Genomic DNA, 16,657 nt, shown 5'->3' with positions numbered 1-16,657 from the left:
CTATCAGCCGATAAAATCCAGTAAAGCAACTTTGCTTTAGCTGGTACCCAGAACTGAAAACACTTTTAACAACAAAAAGGGTTTCGTCGTAGTTCTAGTGGGTTTAGGATGGGCTTTCGTAAATATATCTTTGAGGCTGGTATCAGCTGCCAGGACGCACGGTGGAGGAAGCACTATAAGTAGATTATTACGGTGGCTGGTAGGCAAATCGGCTCTATCGCATTCAGCACCATATACACAGCTGTATCCACCAAAGCAGTTCCATCACTACTACTTTGGAACTTGTAGTAGAAAAGCCGTTTCCATCTTACTAAACAAGATAGGCTTTTACGCCCAGTGATACGCTGATAAAAGTATTCTTAATATGGTGAGATCTTGTAAACACTTGTTCAAAAACGCACTCAACGTTTGTTCAGCAAACTTTGGATTTGGTGTAAGTCTGACGTGGTTGTGAAAAGGTTACAATGAACTCCGAAAAAATTAGTCGCCTTGACTGAATCGAAGAAAGAATGCTGGATGAATCCAAGCTCCCTTCTTTGTTGAAGATTGGCTTTCTGACTCCCAAATCACGACCCCAATAATGAGGACAGGAATTCTTGGAGAAACTAGATTCTATGTTATATAGTTGGGTCAACAACGGAGGAAGAGGTGGCGGGCAATAAAAATACATGGAATGAAATGGAAACAGATCAGCACACCACTGTATTTCAGGCGGAAGTGTATGCGATAAATCTGTGCACCAGGGAGAATCTATGGAGGGAGTAATGGCGCTTACCATCGACTTCGATGTTTAGAACAATCTTGGCAAATAAATTCTCGTTAGCGTGAATTACGTAACCATACTATCGAACACGCGTCTCTCACAGTTTTTCCACATAGGTGCAACCCCATAACGTCTCTGACAAAAGAAAAACCAGGACCCAACTGAGATGGGGAAGGCATGAAAATAGTTCGCCAACTAAGATGATGATCTTATGAAACACTTAGACCAGGCCCATAAAATACTATCTTCAAGGACATCACGAGATTAAGAAGTCCGTCGAGAGAGGGATAGAAATTCTAGGGCAATTTCTGAGGACGCAGGGAGCACATCATTTTCACTCCAGGTGGGGATTTCCTCCCTACAACCCTAAGCACAATATATACATGCTAATAAAGATATCCTCTCAAAAAAGATATCCCTATTACGTGCGGGATTCGAAAGCAGTGTACACACTATATGTACTACGTTCCAAGCTAAGTCTGTAAAAGGACAAAGCATAGCGAAGTAGGCGTTCTTTGTTGCTTAGATCTTAAATTAAAACGTTACCACTGTCATGAGTTAAGCATTCCGTAGCCAAACAATGACCAATGAAAATTACTTTGCTGCAATACACACATGACTTGGAAAATTCTCAGATCTATCCCCTAAATGCTGCCAGTAAGAACAAAGGAAATTTCTGATAGACACGTAAATAAATGAATTAATGCGCTATTTTCAGGATCAACATTTCACAAAGGAACTCAACCAGTAAATTTTTGAATAAATCACTTTAGAAGTTCATCCGTTTTTCACGAAAATTATGAAAACATAAATTCCATTCCAGACCGATTCCGTCAGGTCTCTGGAAATCGCAATTTCAACCTTGGCTAACGCTCAAATATCCCTGAACCATCAATCAGAAACCTGCTCAAAGAAATTCCAAGATCCTCTACGGATTTTTGCGATCTATCTTAATGTGCATTATATAAAACAAAAAAGTACAATTATAGATTTCGGAAGCCACAAATTTGCGCGCCTTGAAATTCCCCCCATTCAGCTTCTGGGAGTAGTTCCATAAATATGTTTCGTAATTAATTTCGATGTTAAGTACGCGAATGATATGTATTTTTGGATAAAATTTTCCAAATGTTTGTGTGCTTTTCGGAACTTTGAAAATGTTAGCATGTTAAGAGCAATAATTGTGAAAATTCGTAGTCAAGGAAGATCGTTTTTCACTTTTTCTGGTTTCTCAGCATGTGGGCGGTGATGATACCGCCATTTCAAAATTTTCAATTTTCCAGATTATTGGCAATTCATACAAAGGTGGGAGAAAAGAACGCGGAAGTACTTTTGTGTAGTAAATAATTTTTGAATTAAATTTTCAAGAATATTATGGATTACTTTGTGCTTTAAATGACTAGCTCGATTTTACGGTTGAAGTGATGGCTGTTATTCGATTTGACTCACATTTGCTTTTAGAAGGCGTGTGGTATCAGCACTCTGATTCCATCTTTTAATAATAATCGTTGGCGCAACAATCCATGTTGGATCAGGACCTTGAAGTGTGTTAGAGCACTTCATTCAAGACCGTAACGGTATACTAGGAGGCAATGTGGTCAGCATTGCGCTCGCCCGAGATTATTACCCTGATTTGACTCAGGTACTCATTCACAGCTGAGTCGACTGGTATCCGACGTCAAATCACGATACAAATTCCACTGCCACCAGTGAGATTTGAACCGCGACCTTCCGTACGACAGCCTTGCGCTCTAACCACTCAGCTGTCCGGACACCATCTTTTGTAACGGATTAATCTAAATTCACAGTTATAAGTAACGTATAAGATGACATTGACGGCTTTTATTAAAATTTCATATTTTTTCTGTTAGAAATTCATTATTATTATTATTCTGTTAAGGGAAAGTCGCACCGCGTCCTTGAAGAACTATTGTGCCCCTTTTGCTGGTTATAGTGTACCTATTGATCATAGTATCTCAAGCAGGCCTATAACCGTTGGGAACTATAGTATGTTCCCTACTTCCAGATCTTTCAGCTTTGCATCTGGTATTAAGTGTTCTCCCAGATGCCTCGACCTACTATGCACAAGTGCCGGACACTGTCCCAGGACGTGTATAGAGGTTTCGTCCTCCTCCTCACAAAACCTGCAGGCAGTGTCGGTAGATATCCCTAGCTTCCCTAGGTGATTTTTTTTTTTTTTTTTTTTTTTTTTTGGGAGTAGGGTAGGTGAATGCGTTTACGCACAGAGTGTTGGACTCCCGCAACAGCACGCTGGCGGACTACCAACTAAACACCTCCCCGTCATCAGGGAACTAGCCTGGAACCGTTTGACACATTACTTCGGGCTAGCCCTCCCGCTCTCCCGGCTTTGGGAGCCTTCAAGTCAGGGAATTCCTTTCACCAACGGGAGGGGAGGGGAGGAAGGGAGTTGTTAGTTCAGGGAACCCCTTACCGTCCGATCCCTCTGCCGGTCGAGTTCAATCTTCTTCGTAGTAAGAAGAGCCCGAACATAATGCGCAATACGATTCCAGCTGCCAGCGCTCTTCAGCATCTCTCTGACAATGTTGTCTGGAGAGAGCTCCCCTGTGTCTGCATAAAGCTGCTGGCGGAGGCCGTCCCACCTCTCGCAAGAGAAAAAGGTGTGTTCAGCGTCATCCGCCACTCTATTGCAGAACACACAGTCAGGAGATCGCGCCTTCCCAACCCTGTGCAGGTAAGACTGAAAACCTCCATGCCCACTTAGAAGTTGGGTAAGGAAGTAATCAATCTCACCGTGCTTTCTGTTCAACCACGGGTCTAATTTGTCGATGAGCCGCACAGTCCACTTGCCCCTTGGCTCATTTTGCCAAGAAAGTTGCCACTCGTTAAGGGTGCGTTGACGTTCTTCACGGGCAACCACTTCTCTTAAGTTTTCGCCCTTACGGCGATAGATAGCTTTGCGCTCCTTGGCAAGGAGGGCAACGGGGATCACTCCCGCAATCACCATCACAGCCGGTTCGGAGACAGTGCGATAAGCAGACGCCACTCGCAAAGCTCCCCGCCTCTGCACTTGAGCGAGGCGTTTACGATGCACCTCCTTGTCAAGGGCATCAGCCCATACCTCCGCACCATAGAGAAGGACGGACTGCGTTGCTCCCATGAGGAGACGTCTCCTAGTTGATATAGGGCCGCCGACATTCGCCATTAGCCGACTCAAGGCCGCGACTCCTGCTGCAGCCCTGTCCGCGGCTGCTTTGATTTGCTCGAAGAAGCTCATCTTCGAGTCGAGCATTAAACCAAGGTATTTAACCGTTGGTTTTGACTCTATAGTCAACTCGCCGATCGATATGGGACGCTAGGTCGGGATTCTTCTTCTGGTCAGGATGACTACTTCGGTTTTTTCCAGCGCAAGGTTGAAACCGTGAGCAGTCATCCATCCGCTTACCCGTCGCATCAATATGCCAAGTCTGCTTTGCGCCTGTTCAACAGTGCGTCCGGCAACAAGTGCCGCAACGTCGTCTGCATAACCGACCAGGCGCGACTCTTCAGGCATATCGAGTCTCAGCAGACTATCGTAGGAAGCGTTCCAGAGGTCCGGCCCTAGGATGGATCCCTGCGCTACTCCCGACGTGATTTCCATCCTCCTCTGGCCCTCTAGCGTCTCATAGAACAGGGAGCGGTCCTTCAGATAATCCCTCAATATCCGCAAGAGATAGCTTGGCACGTGAAAGGAGTTCTCTAGTGTGCCCAGCATATCTGTCCATCTCACGGAATTGAAGGCATTTCTGACATCAAGCGTTATGAGGAGCACTATCCGTCGAGATCGGCGGCTGTGTGCCCCGGCTCGATTAAACGCATCTACGACCTCCATAACAGCATCCACTGTAGATTTCCCTGTTCTAAACCCGAACTGCCTTGCGGATAAGTCCCCGGCAGCACGGATCGCTTCAGCGAGTCTACCCCTGATGAGCTTCTCGAGCACTTTTCCGGCCGTGTCAAGCATACACAGCGGTCGGTATGCAGACGGGAGCTCCGGATCTCCTTTACCCTTACGGATCAACGCGAGTCTGGCCACTTTCCAGCGAGAAGGAAAAATGCCCTCCTTCAAGCACGCGTTGAACGCTTCGAGCAGCAATTCTGGCCGTTGGCGGAACACCAGTTTGTAAACTTCCGCCGGGATGCCATCAGGACCTGGCGCCTTCCTGTTTTTCATAGTGAGAACCGCTTCTTCGAGTTCTCCCATTGTGAAAAGGGGGCAATCCACGACGCTTTCCGCGCTGTTTACATCAAGCCGTACAGGGTGTCTGGGGAACAATGCCCGCACAATGCGGTCCATCTGATCGGTGCTCAGTATGCAGGGCTTCCGCAGAGCCCCGATTTTCCGAGTGACAAGCTTATAGCCAAGTCCCCACGGGTCATCATTCACCTCATTAATAAGATTTTGCCAGCCGCGAGCTTTGCTTTTATTTATAGCGCTGCGGAGTCTCCTTTTTGTTGATCTATATTGTGCCTTTATGGCACATGCCTCCTCGTTGGCGTACAAACGTTGTGCCAAACGGCGGAGCTTATGACACTCCTTCCGTAGGTCGGCAATTTCCGCCGTCCACCAGTACATAGAAGGCTTGTCGCGCCTGGGGCCTCTCCGGGGCATGGAAGCCTCACACGCCGTCGTTATCAGATTCATCACTGAATTTACGACGGTGTCAGCTGCGACACCACCACCCCCCGGAGTGCCCCCCAGCGCGGCCCTACCTGTTCAAAGAGCCTCGACGATCCTTCCGATGTTCACCTTCGCGACATTCCACACGCAGGGGGAACGTCGTGTTGGTGCTCGCCGGCAAGTAGCGTCAAACACTTCGAACGCAATGTACTGATGATCACTTGCCGAGAAGTCTTCTAGGACTCGCCACCCGTCCACCGATGATGCCAGAGATTCCGACGCAAAAGTTATGTCGGGAATGCTTCCTTCACAACCTGAGCGCCGAAACGTTGGCGTGGATCCGGTGTTTAAAATTACGAGCCCGGTTCTCGCCGCCATTTCCAGAATCCGTTTCCCTCTGGAGTCTGATTGAGGCATGCCCCATTCAAGAGCCCTGGCATTAAAATCACCGCCAACCAGGATTCGTCCCTCCGTGTTCGAAACGGCGTCCTCCAGAGCATCAAGCCGGCGTTGAAAGTCCGGAATCGACTCATTCGGCGTCAGGTAAACGCTAAAAAACGTTATCCCTAAACACCGGATCCAGGCAAATCCGTCCCCCCGGCCTTCGGCAAGAACACGAAGTCGAACGTCGTCCCGAACCCAGATGGCAGCGGTGCCCGATAAGTCGAGATACCATGAGGACGGGTCCTTGTTTCGGTATTGCTCGCTAATCAGCACTAGATCAGCATTTACTTCCGCAGCGAACTGCGCTAGCAACTGGTGAGCGGTTGCACTCCGGTGCATGTTAATTTGCAAAATGCGGATCATGGCGTTCGCACCCTAGCCCTCTCCAATTCCGCCCTGAAGATCGGACACCGTCCCGAGCCCGCAGTGTGTGCGACGCTTTCGCCAGATGCGCCACGATCCCTGCAGAGAACACAACTCTCGCTTTCCTTGCAAGTCTTCGCTTGATGACCCGCTTGGCCGCATCTCCGGCATGCTGTCCTCCTGTCCGGACCCTTGCAAGCTGCTGACGTGTGTCCATAGTCCAGACACCTGTAGCACTTGGTGGGGACTATCCGCATTCGTACCCTGCATACTACCCATCCGATTTTGATTCTCCCGCTGTTAAGGAGTTTCCTCGCATATTGCTCGAGGACATCCACCACGGCAAGTTTTTGGCCTCGAGCATTTACAGAGGTAATACCTACCCGGGCATTGGTTACCTCTGGACATTCACGCCTTAGCGCCTCCTCTACTTCGACCTTTTCTGTGAGGCAGTCAAGATCCCGTATTTCCAGAGAGCACATGGGTTCTAGGCTGGAAACAAGGGCCTTCTCCCCCAATAGCCCCTTGACCGCTTCGCAGAACGTGCTCTTGTCGGTCGTCTTTGGGCCCAGTTCGACGAGAACTCCATCACTCCTCGTTTTCCGTATCGAAGACACCTCTGCTCCGTTCTCCTCGGGTTTCATCCTGTAGCGGATTTCACTAAGGACTTCCGCAAATGTCTTGCCTTCCGTCGGCTTAATGAGCAGAGCCGACGATCTAGTCCTTCTTCGTTTCCTCGTTTTTTCCGTTACTGGCTTTGGGTTGGCAGCCTCCTTGTTTTTGGACAGACGTGTCTCTGGCGCCGGAGTCCGTTGTTTCTTTTTATACTTTTTCGCCTTCTTTTTTTGGGCCTTGGAGACTACTTCGATAAAGTCTCCTTCAGGCACGTCGTCCTCTTTCCGCTTTTTCCCCTGTTCACTTTGCAGAGGGCTATCTGCGGTCCGTTTGACGCAAGCAGCATTCTCAGCGGGGAGTGCGACTGTTTCTGCTCTACAATCGTCTTCCGCTGCTCTCCACGTGCGTCTATAAAAGGAAATGCGGTCCAGTAGTTCCTCCAGTTCCATCAGCCCGTTTTTGACGCCTTTGCTGACGTTTCTCTGAAGGAACGTTGCCGACCGCATACGTTTCACCACTGCTGCGCACTTTCGGATGAGCCTTTCCTCTTCGGCTCTAGCGAGGACGGTCGAATGCATTTCCACTCGATTTGTGTCCAAATCCATCTGCTCAGGACTAGCGTTTCTCACTGAGCTTACTTCCAGGACAGGGGCACTGCAAGGTAATGGAGTTGCCATCCCCGCACGGTCAGTCGCACCACTTGATGAGGCTTCCTCTTTATTTGGGCGCCCCAGTGTCTCATCGGGTATATCAGCCCTCGTTGCCTCTTTCACTGGTCGCTGCGGTGAACGGCGCATCTTTGTGCTCCGCCCAAACGCACCCAGCTCTTCCTCCTTGTCTGTTGTTTCGTCGTTTTTTTTTATAATTTTCAGAATGTTCTCCATGGAAAAGGTACCAGCGCATCGTGTGCAAGGGAGCGGGCCGCAATAGTCAAGAACGGGTATACCCTCGGGGAGGATGTTAAAGATATTTTAAAAGAAAGTGCCTTTAGTTTGTGGGGGGGGGGTGAAAATGTCCTGAACCACTGTGTCTGAAGTGTAGTGGGCGTTAAGTTTAGCGCACGCTGTTTTACTATCTGTGAAGATGGCAATTGGGTTTTCTGAATGAGGTTGTAGGCCGAGGATAGCCATACGAATGGCCATTAGTTCTGCGGCCGTCGTTGAGGAGTTTGGGTTTATCCTGGCCGCATGTGTTTGGGAGCGGTCGAAGTTAACGAAGGCACAGGTGGTGTTATTTTCCGTTTTGGTAGCATCTGTGAAGATGACACTGTAGTTTTCTTTTTCGAAGTTTTCTATTAGGCTCTTGTAGTAGGTTTGGAGATTTTCAGGTGTTTCTGAGCTGGGGAGAGGGTCGTTCTCCACTGCTAGGTTACTGGGTTTTGTGGGTTGAGAAGCCAATTGTATTTGGTCGATGAGATCTTTGAATCTAAGGAGGGCTTTGCCATGGATGGAGGCGCTTTGCTGGGGATGGTAGTTGTTTTCACTGTGAGCTAGATTTCATAAGAGATTTGAGGGAGTGGAGAACTTGGCGCTGCTGTAGTGGGAACTCATCGGCAAGTGCGTAGACGACATGGTTGGGTGTGGATCTGGGGAGATTAAGAATCCGTTTTATTTGGCCACGGTGGAGAGCTTCGACTTTGTCAAGAGTGTAATTGGGGATGTTAAGGTTTAGAGGTGTGGAGTATTCTGTTTTCGATCTAGTAAGTGCCCGAAAGATAGTGAAGCCTTTTTGCGGGTAACGGTTGGAGTTGAAGTTTGTAAGATATTGGACTATCTCTTTGCTCAGACTGAACTCATGTAGTTTCTGGCAGTAGTGTGGGTTTGTGGTTAGAGTGTTTGTGATTTTGACACCGAGATATTTGACGTGGTCTCGTTTTGTATGGGTTGTTAGTCAATTTTTAGTTGTATGGAGTGCCTTCGAGTACGGTTGAAGACAATTAATTTAGATTTAGCTGGCTTGAAATTCAGCTTCAAATCCTTAGCGATCGCCGTGAATTTATAAAAGAGAAGCTGCAAATTGCGTATCGCGGAAGGGAGGTTTTTGCCATTTGACAAAAGAAAGCAGTCGTCTGCGAATTGGAAGAGGTAATTTTGATTGTTTGTTATAGAGTGAAGGGCTGCCGTGTATATATTGAAAAGAGTGGGGCTTAGATAGTTCCCTTGTGGGAGACCGTTGTGAACCCAGGTTTCTGTATCTACGAGATCAAAAGCGCATGTGAAGTCTATGACAATTGCGATAGGAATAGTTTTGAGAGATTTGAAGTGCTCTATGGTATTTATTAAGTTGCTGAGGCAGTCTCCAGTGGATTTATTTTTTGGAATGCATACGAGTGGAACGGTATGGCTTTCATTGAGAAAATGTGGGTGGTGAGCCTATCAAGACTTACATTATTTATGATTTTTATGGGGGAGTTTACTAGGGCGATGGGTCCCAAGTTGGAAGGGTTTTCTTGGGATTTTCCAGGTTTCAAAATCGGGACAATTTTGGCTTTCCTCCATTCATCCGGGATGTAGTTTTTGGACCAACAGCTTATTTTTTTGAGTGGAGTCAATGCAAGAAATTACTTTTTATGTAATTCTGTTCGTACCTTGTGCGGATTTTCTTGCTTTTTTTCTGTAGATGGCGGACAGCTCATCTATGTTAATGGGAACTGAGCTAGCGGGTGAAAGTAAGTAGGGGTGTAAATAGAATCGTTTGTTAGGAGATTTAAGGTGGTTCAGGAAGCTCACGGAGAGTTGAGGGCTCCAGTTTTCTATCAGGGTCGGAGGCTGCCTTTTCTTCCTGATGGCGTTGGCCAGGTCCCATAGATCGTTGATAGGGGCTTTATTAGCCTCTCAGTAGTTAGCTCCCATGAGGTTTTTTTGACTAGGCAGACGGATTGAAGGGCAAAAAAGTTTTGGTAGGAACGCAATTGTCGATATTGTTTAAGGGCTTCTATTTTTTTTTTTGTAAAGGGCCGTTAGCGAATCATTCCACCAATATTTTAGTTTCAAGTTGTTGGGAGTTTCTTTGAATGAGGCGTTTTTAAGGGCCAAACCGAATGTGGATTCCAATTCGTCGGGGGAGGATATACGTCATCACTGCTGTTGCAGAGGATGCGCAGTGTTGCATTGCAGGCTGGAGTGCAGGCTAGGGAGGAACCACATTGAAAGCATCGTTGGGGAGATTTACACCATTTCTTTGTATCCTAATCTGGCACAATTTGTACATTGTTTAATTTTTGGAAAGTAGTATTCAACTTTCCTTATACAATAGCCCAGTTTGATTTGAAAGGGTAGAGTTGTACCGTGAAGTTATTTTCATTATTCTTGTCTGGGTAGGCACTGAGGAGTTTTCCTGGCTATACCGAGAGATTCTTTCAACTCGGAGTATTGGGAGGTCAGTCTTTATTATATCTATCAGTTCCGGACCATTTAAGTCGAGAAGAATGTCATGTATCATACCGAGTTTGACGGTGCTGTTCAGGGGAATGGAGGCTTCGAGCTCTGCATCGAGAATAGGGGGATGGATAATGAAATTAATTGCTTCATTTGCGTTTTTGAACCAGATTTCCAACCTTGCTTTGCCGATTTTTTTTATTTCGATTATGCCCTGAGTATTTAATTTTAGTTTCCGAAAGATGTGTACATCATCCCGAAAATTGCCATTTTTATTTTGTACGATGTCAACATACTCCGAGTACGAGTGCTGAGTGTTGTATAGGGGGGATTAATTTTTGAGGGGAACATATTGCGGGGGGTACCTTACCGGCCTGTAGCGCAGCTCTATTCGCTATTGGCAGAAGTTGGAGGAATTGCTTCCTGTCTTCCTCTTGGGGAGGTTGAAGGGGCGCACATTCTCGAGACAATTTGTCTCTAAAGAACAGAGAGATTCAGGTTTACCCTTCTTGGAGGGCAAGGGGGATATTCCTATTATTTCTGTCTTTTTTTTTTGTTTTGTCTTTTCGAGACTAGTCTTGCAGAGGATCTGCTGTTCTCTAATATATTGACTAGCTGCGGTAAGGGTGGGATGTTTTCGATGTCGGAGGGAATATGGTCTGTGAAAGTAGGATCGGATGGCAGTGAGTCTGGAGGATCGGAATCCTCCATCATTATTTAGTGTGAAAATTACGGGACCAAGCGGGATATTCTACTTCCACTGTAAATTGTTTGTGGGACTCGCGATTCGCATTTGGATGCGTTTGACACGCCAATTGCTCGCTCCGCTACAAGGAATTATGACTCACCAAAATCCAACAAACAAGATGCCGCATGCATAACTTCCTTGTATTTTTTAAATGAAGTCTTTTTTATTTTGATTATTCTAGCATTCCGCCACAAACGAAAACAGAATATGGGCTCAAAACCATTCAAACCGGATCCGTTTATATTCCACCACAACATAAAGGAGGACCTGTTCATGTGGGCCCTGATCATAATCTAACAAAAATGTATATTTCTCGAGTAGACACAACAGTAAGTATCCTTCATCAGTTAGATCCTGGAAATACACTGTAAAGCATTCCAACTCAATCTACTGTTTTAAATCAATTCACAGGTCCATCATCTTCCGCACCGCATTTATCGGGACCACGGTCAATTCCGACGTCTAGGACATCACCGCTCCATTGATTGTGTTCGATGTCCTACGGAAAAAGTCCTTATAGCCGAAAGAGGGCTCGACGGAGTTATGATCGAACCACCTCGGCTAATATCCTGCCGAAATAGGCTTGTGTCAAACTCGGCTTACCAATTGGAGACTCTTTTTGGCAAGGATTTCAATTTTCTGTTACCGCATGGAGCACACTCCCTTCATGGCAGGATTCGAAATAAACGGAGTGGTCGCCATGAGAAAACCTGTCTACTGCGGTACAAAGTGGTCGTTCAACAATGTGGACGGTATTATCCACAGAATCCGAATGTTCGAGTAAAATGTGATATAGGATCCATATGGGGTTCAAAGTGTTTCTTTGTATGCAAGAAAGGACGTTTGAGTCATAGGAGGCCAATAGTGTGCAGTGACGAATTGAAATGGGAAGGTGACGAGCCAGAGTGTGGTGAGTATTACGAAGAAAATAAAATGAAAACAAAAGTTACTTCTACGAACGAACTTTTTAAAGTTTTGTGTGAAACGAAACCTTATTAGAATCGATTCAATGTCTGTCGACCCGTCTGTCTGTCTGCATTTTTTTATAGAAGCGCAAAGCATCGAAAGCCACAATGTGAGACTTTAAAAGCACCTCTCCTCACCTGCTATACCCCGCGGAGCTATCTAAAGACATTACATCGTGGAGCGGGTTAAAGCCCTGCCAGCTTACTTCTACGGAGAAAATTGCTCTCTCCCTGCCGCTTTTTCATAAATTCTCTGGCCTTCAAAGCTCCTCCTGAGTACAGCTTATGGTGCCACTAGCTGCTTTCCACACTTCTTGGAATTCGAGCATTTGCGCAATAATCGGCTCCATTTGTAAGGGTCTTGTCACAAGAAGTTGAAGTTGTTCCCTCTCACTTGCAAATCTCGGACATACGAAGAGTATGTACTTTGGGTCCTCGTATTCGTTTAGACACTAAGGACAAAAGGGGAACATCTTCATGTCCAAAACGATGCAAATACCTACGGTATCCACCATGCCCAGTTAGAAACTGGGACAAATGATAGTGGACATCTCCATGGCTGCGCATAATCTAAGGCTGGATATTTCGAATCAACCTGTGCGTCCACCTTCCCTTGTGAGAATTATCCCAATATTCCTGCTATACCCTGATTGTGACCGCTCTCTCTTCTCGTCATCGATCCTCGGCATTATGGTCACCGCGTGTTTCCCAGTTGTATAGTCCTCGTATCTCATCAGTCAAAATAACAATGGGTACCATTCCTGCGACTAAGAAAGTTGCTTCGTTGAATGTTGTTCGGAATACGTTGGCGACTCTTGACACACTCAGACGACATACTGAAAATAATGTTCTCCTATACGCCTGAACATTAAGGCTTATGTCCAAACTGGTGCTGCGTATCGTAAAATGGATGAACACACTCTCGGTAGCAACAGCCTCATCGGTTGTTTGGATCCTCCAATATTGGGCAATGATGTCACATGTTGGTTTCACATGGATTGGAGTTGGTGGAACAAAAAACGATCGATGATCCTACATAACTCCGGGGTATTTGATGAAAGGCTTGGACTCTATCACTTGCTGTCCAACACGAAATCGTAGAATTACTTTCAGTTTACAGCTGCTGACTAGAATAGCCTCAGTTTTGTGTTCCACCAACTCCAGTCCATGTGAAACCAACCAATCCTTTAATCAACCTAACCGATGTCTAACATCCCCAAATAATATCCTCCAAGTGTTTGTCTACTATAACAATTGCGATGTCGTCTGCATAGCCGATGAGGTTAGTTTGTTGCCGGAGTTTGATGCGTAGCACATGGTCGTACATCACGTTCCAGAGCAGTGGACCCAGCACTAATACTTGAGGTACTCCGCCGGTTATCAAGTATTCAACTGAGCCTATGTCGTCGGTGTTATAGAGGAGCGTTCTATCCACGAAATAATTTCTGGTTTAAGGATCTTATTATATGCTGCCATTGCGCTGAGTTTAAAGCGTCCCTCCCGTCGAGAGTGATGATGTCACAGCATTTTTTGGTACCGCCTTCCATCTAATTGCTTCCTCTTCAGATTGACTACTGCGTTGATTTTTTTTCTGTTAAGGGAAAGTCGCACCGCGTCCTTGAAGAACTATTGTGCCCCTTTTACTGGTTATAGTGTACCTGTTGATCATAGTATCTCAAGCAGGCCTGTAACCGTTAGGAACTTTAGTATGTTCCCCACTTCCAAAAGTTTCAGCTTTACATCTGGTATTAAGTGTTCTCCCAGATGTATAGACCTACTTTGCACAAGTGCCGGACACTGTCCCAGGACGTGCATAGAGGTTTCGTCCTCCTCCTCACAGAACCTGCAGGCAGTGTCCGTAGATATCCCTAGCTTCCCTAGGTGGTAGTTCAGCCGACAATGACCAGTGAGAATTCCCACTATGATTCGGAGGTTCTTTTTGGTGAGGTTTAAGCAATCCTTTGTGCGCATGGGTTCGTATCCCCCTGTTGCATACAATGCGCTCCAGCAATTTTCCCATACTGTCCAGCAAACAAATAGGATGATACGACGATGGCTCTCCACTCTTTGGTAGTAGCACCATCATTAGCCTTTTCCACTGAGCCGAGGAGGTGCCCTCTTCCAAACAGGTACTAAAAGTGGGAATGAATCACTCCGGTCTTGCTTTTATCGCCGGCTTCTAAGCCATAATGGGTATTCCGTCGAGCCCAGGTGCTTTTTAGCCCCTACCTTTTTCATCCTCTGTCATACTTGAAATATCCTCCAGATCTGGCCACAGAAACTTTTCCTGTTCTCAGACCTCAAGCGAATGCTCACTGAAAAGAAATATAACGCTGATGAAAAGGTAACCGCCGAAACTGAGCCCTATTTTGGGGCTAAAGACAAATCGTACCATAAAAATGACAGCTATAATTGTTGTATCGCCATCGAAGGCAACCATATTGAATAATAAAATTAAATTTTATCAAAAACAAAAATGTCTGTGTTAACCTACGAACTTTTCAGCCCAACTGTTACACAACACAAGGCTAAAGTACCACATGAGCCATGGCTAAGGATTGATATAGGTAACACGAATCCAATGGCAGTTAATCATGGCCCAAAAGCAGACATAGAAAAATCTAACTACATGGGGAGCTTAACCAACAAACTGATGAAACTGAAATTGACATAGACAGTAGACTCAAACTAATTAGAATGACCTTAGGAGGATTATATGTTTGGAAATCCTGAATATAACAAGAAAGTGTTCAGCTTGTGGGCCAAGTCTGCTGCTTCGAGAAGCCCAATAAACGCTGTGGTGTGGTGCGCGAGTTTTATGCTAAAAACTCCAAAGATCATGACTGCTGTGTGAAGGGCAAGGGAAGAAGCTTTCTCACTCTGCAACTAGAGATCCCCTTCTTCTTCTTTTTCTTCAGCCTTTGTCCCGTTCACAAGCGGGGTCGGCTCGTCGTGATCGGCTTCGCCATTTGGCTCTATCGAATGCCTGATCTGGGTGCAATCTCGAGGGTTTCAAATCCCCATCCAGCGTATCAAGCCACCGTTGCTTAGGTCTGCCTTTTGGTCGTTTACCATCGACTTCGATGTTCAGACCAATCTTTGCAAGTGAATTCTCGTTTGCACGAATTGCGTGACCATACCATCGAAGACGCCTCTCTCGCAACTTTTCCACGATCGGTGCAACCCCATAACGATCGCGGATATCCTCATTTCGGATGTGATCTAAACGTGTGACGCCACTAGTCCAACGTAGCATCTTCGTCTCCATTACCGCGAGACGCCGTTCATTGTCTTTTATGGTCGGCCAACACTCAGAACCATAGAGATCCCCTTCAGGCCCATAAATAACTGTTCCCCTAGTCCTTGTAACCTGGTTCTAGCTAGAGATGAGCAATCGCAAAAGAAGTTCCTGACGATTTCTCCCTACTTTCTGCAACTTAGGCAATGTGAATTGTAAGGTACGATATTCTTCCCAAGAGGGATAACAACTGCGGAGCTATCGTAGGAGCCAAAGGAAGAACCGATAGGTGTATAAAGTGAAAATTAAAATACAGAAATAGCACTATATTGATCAAACTTTACAAAGGCCCAAAAACCCCGTAGCCAGACAGAGTCTAAACTGGTAACCAAATGGAAAAAGACCACATACCACGTACAAAATAACCAAGCGTTGAAAACAAAGGATGTTAATTGGGCAGGATAGAAAGCGATAGCTCCAGACATTTCCCGATAAACATGCTTTGTGGAAGTCCTTTGGTCCATTGAGGACTGTTTGATTTGAATGACCGGCAAACTTCGACATGCTGCAATCAATTTTATTCCTTGAACCCTTTAAGGAAATAAAAAAATTGGTGCCTAAAATACAGTTAGGAGCGCTTCTCAGTTTATTCCCAAAACAAAGTGAAGTCGGATTAGGTTGCATGTTGAGGTTTCAAGCCTAGCCAGCATGGTTTCGTTCGGTATTTTTAGTTAGACAAATTCTAAGAGCGGACACTTTGCGATATGTATTGACTACTGTTCAGAAGCTGAGCAAGGTGAGGAAAATATGTTGCCTCGTCATTGTTTCCCCAAGTACGGCCTCAACCACATTTCCACAGTACGAGCAATGATACAACTTGCCAAGGACGAAGATAAAAGATATCCGATTGCTGCAGAGATTTTACAAAGAGTTTTCTACGTCGACGATTTAATGGCCCGAGCCGACACCAAAGAAGCCGCTGTTCAGCTCTATCAAGAAATAATAGAGTTGTTCAATGTGGTGGTTTCAATCTACGCAAGTGGACAAATAATGGTCCAGAACTTCTTTCTAAGATCCCACATAAAAATTGGGAATTTGGACCTCTTGAGATCCATGAAGACACCCAAACCAAGACTTTGGGTGTAATTTGGAACCCAAGCAGAAACGAGTTCCAATTTAAGATAACGAATTTCGACAAATCAACGAATTTAACAAAGAATAGGTTACTGGCTAACGTAGCGACGATTTATGATCCGCTTCAATAGCTAGCCACCGTAACCGTAAAAGCTTAGCTGCTAATACAACAGGTCTGAAAAGCCGGAGCAGATTGAGATGAATCTCCAGCAAATGAAATCCTGCAAGATTGGGAGCAATTAGAGGCTGATCTCCCGGCACTGGAAAACATTAGGATTTCACACTGATAAATTCCAAATAGAACTACATGGATTTTGTGATGGCTCAGAATCGGCTTACTAGAGTCATTACTAACGACATCAACCCCGAGACTA

General features: G+C 45.8%; 1 protein-coding gene across 1 annotated transcript in view; it reads left to right on the top strand.

Moving 5' to 3' along the window:
• LOC119655708 overlaps positions 1-16,657 on the top strand; it is a 69,708-nt gene that overhangs the window by 49,803 nt on the left and 3,248 nt on the right. The window contains exons 3-4 of the mRNA XM_038061729.1: positions 11,128-11,275; positions 11,358-11,856. Coding sequence (XP_037917657.1) covers positions 11,128-11,275; positions 11,358-11,856 — 647 coding nt within the window. The remainder of the gene's footprint in view (positions 1-11,127; positions 11,276-11,357; positions 11,857-16,657) is intronic.

Source organism: Hermetia illucens, chromosome 4 (genome assembly GCF_905115235.1).
Source record: "Hermetia illucens chromosome 4, iHerIll2.2.curated.20191125, whole genome shotgun sequence".
Classification (NCBI taxonomy): domain Eukaryota; kingdom Metazoa; phylum Arthropoda; class Insecta; order Diptera; family Stratiomyidae; genus Hermetia; species Hermetia illucens.
The sequence above is the reverse complement of the archived record's forward strand: the minus strand, read 5'-3'. Positions and strand labels throughout refer to the sequence as shown.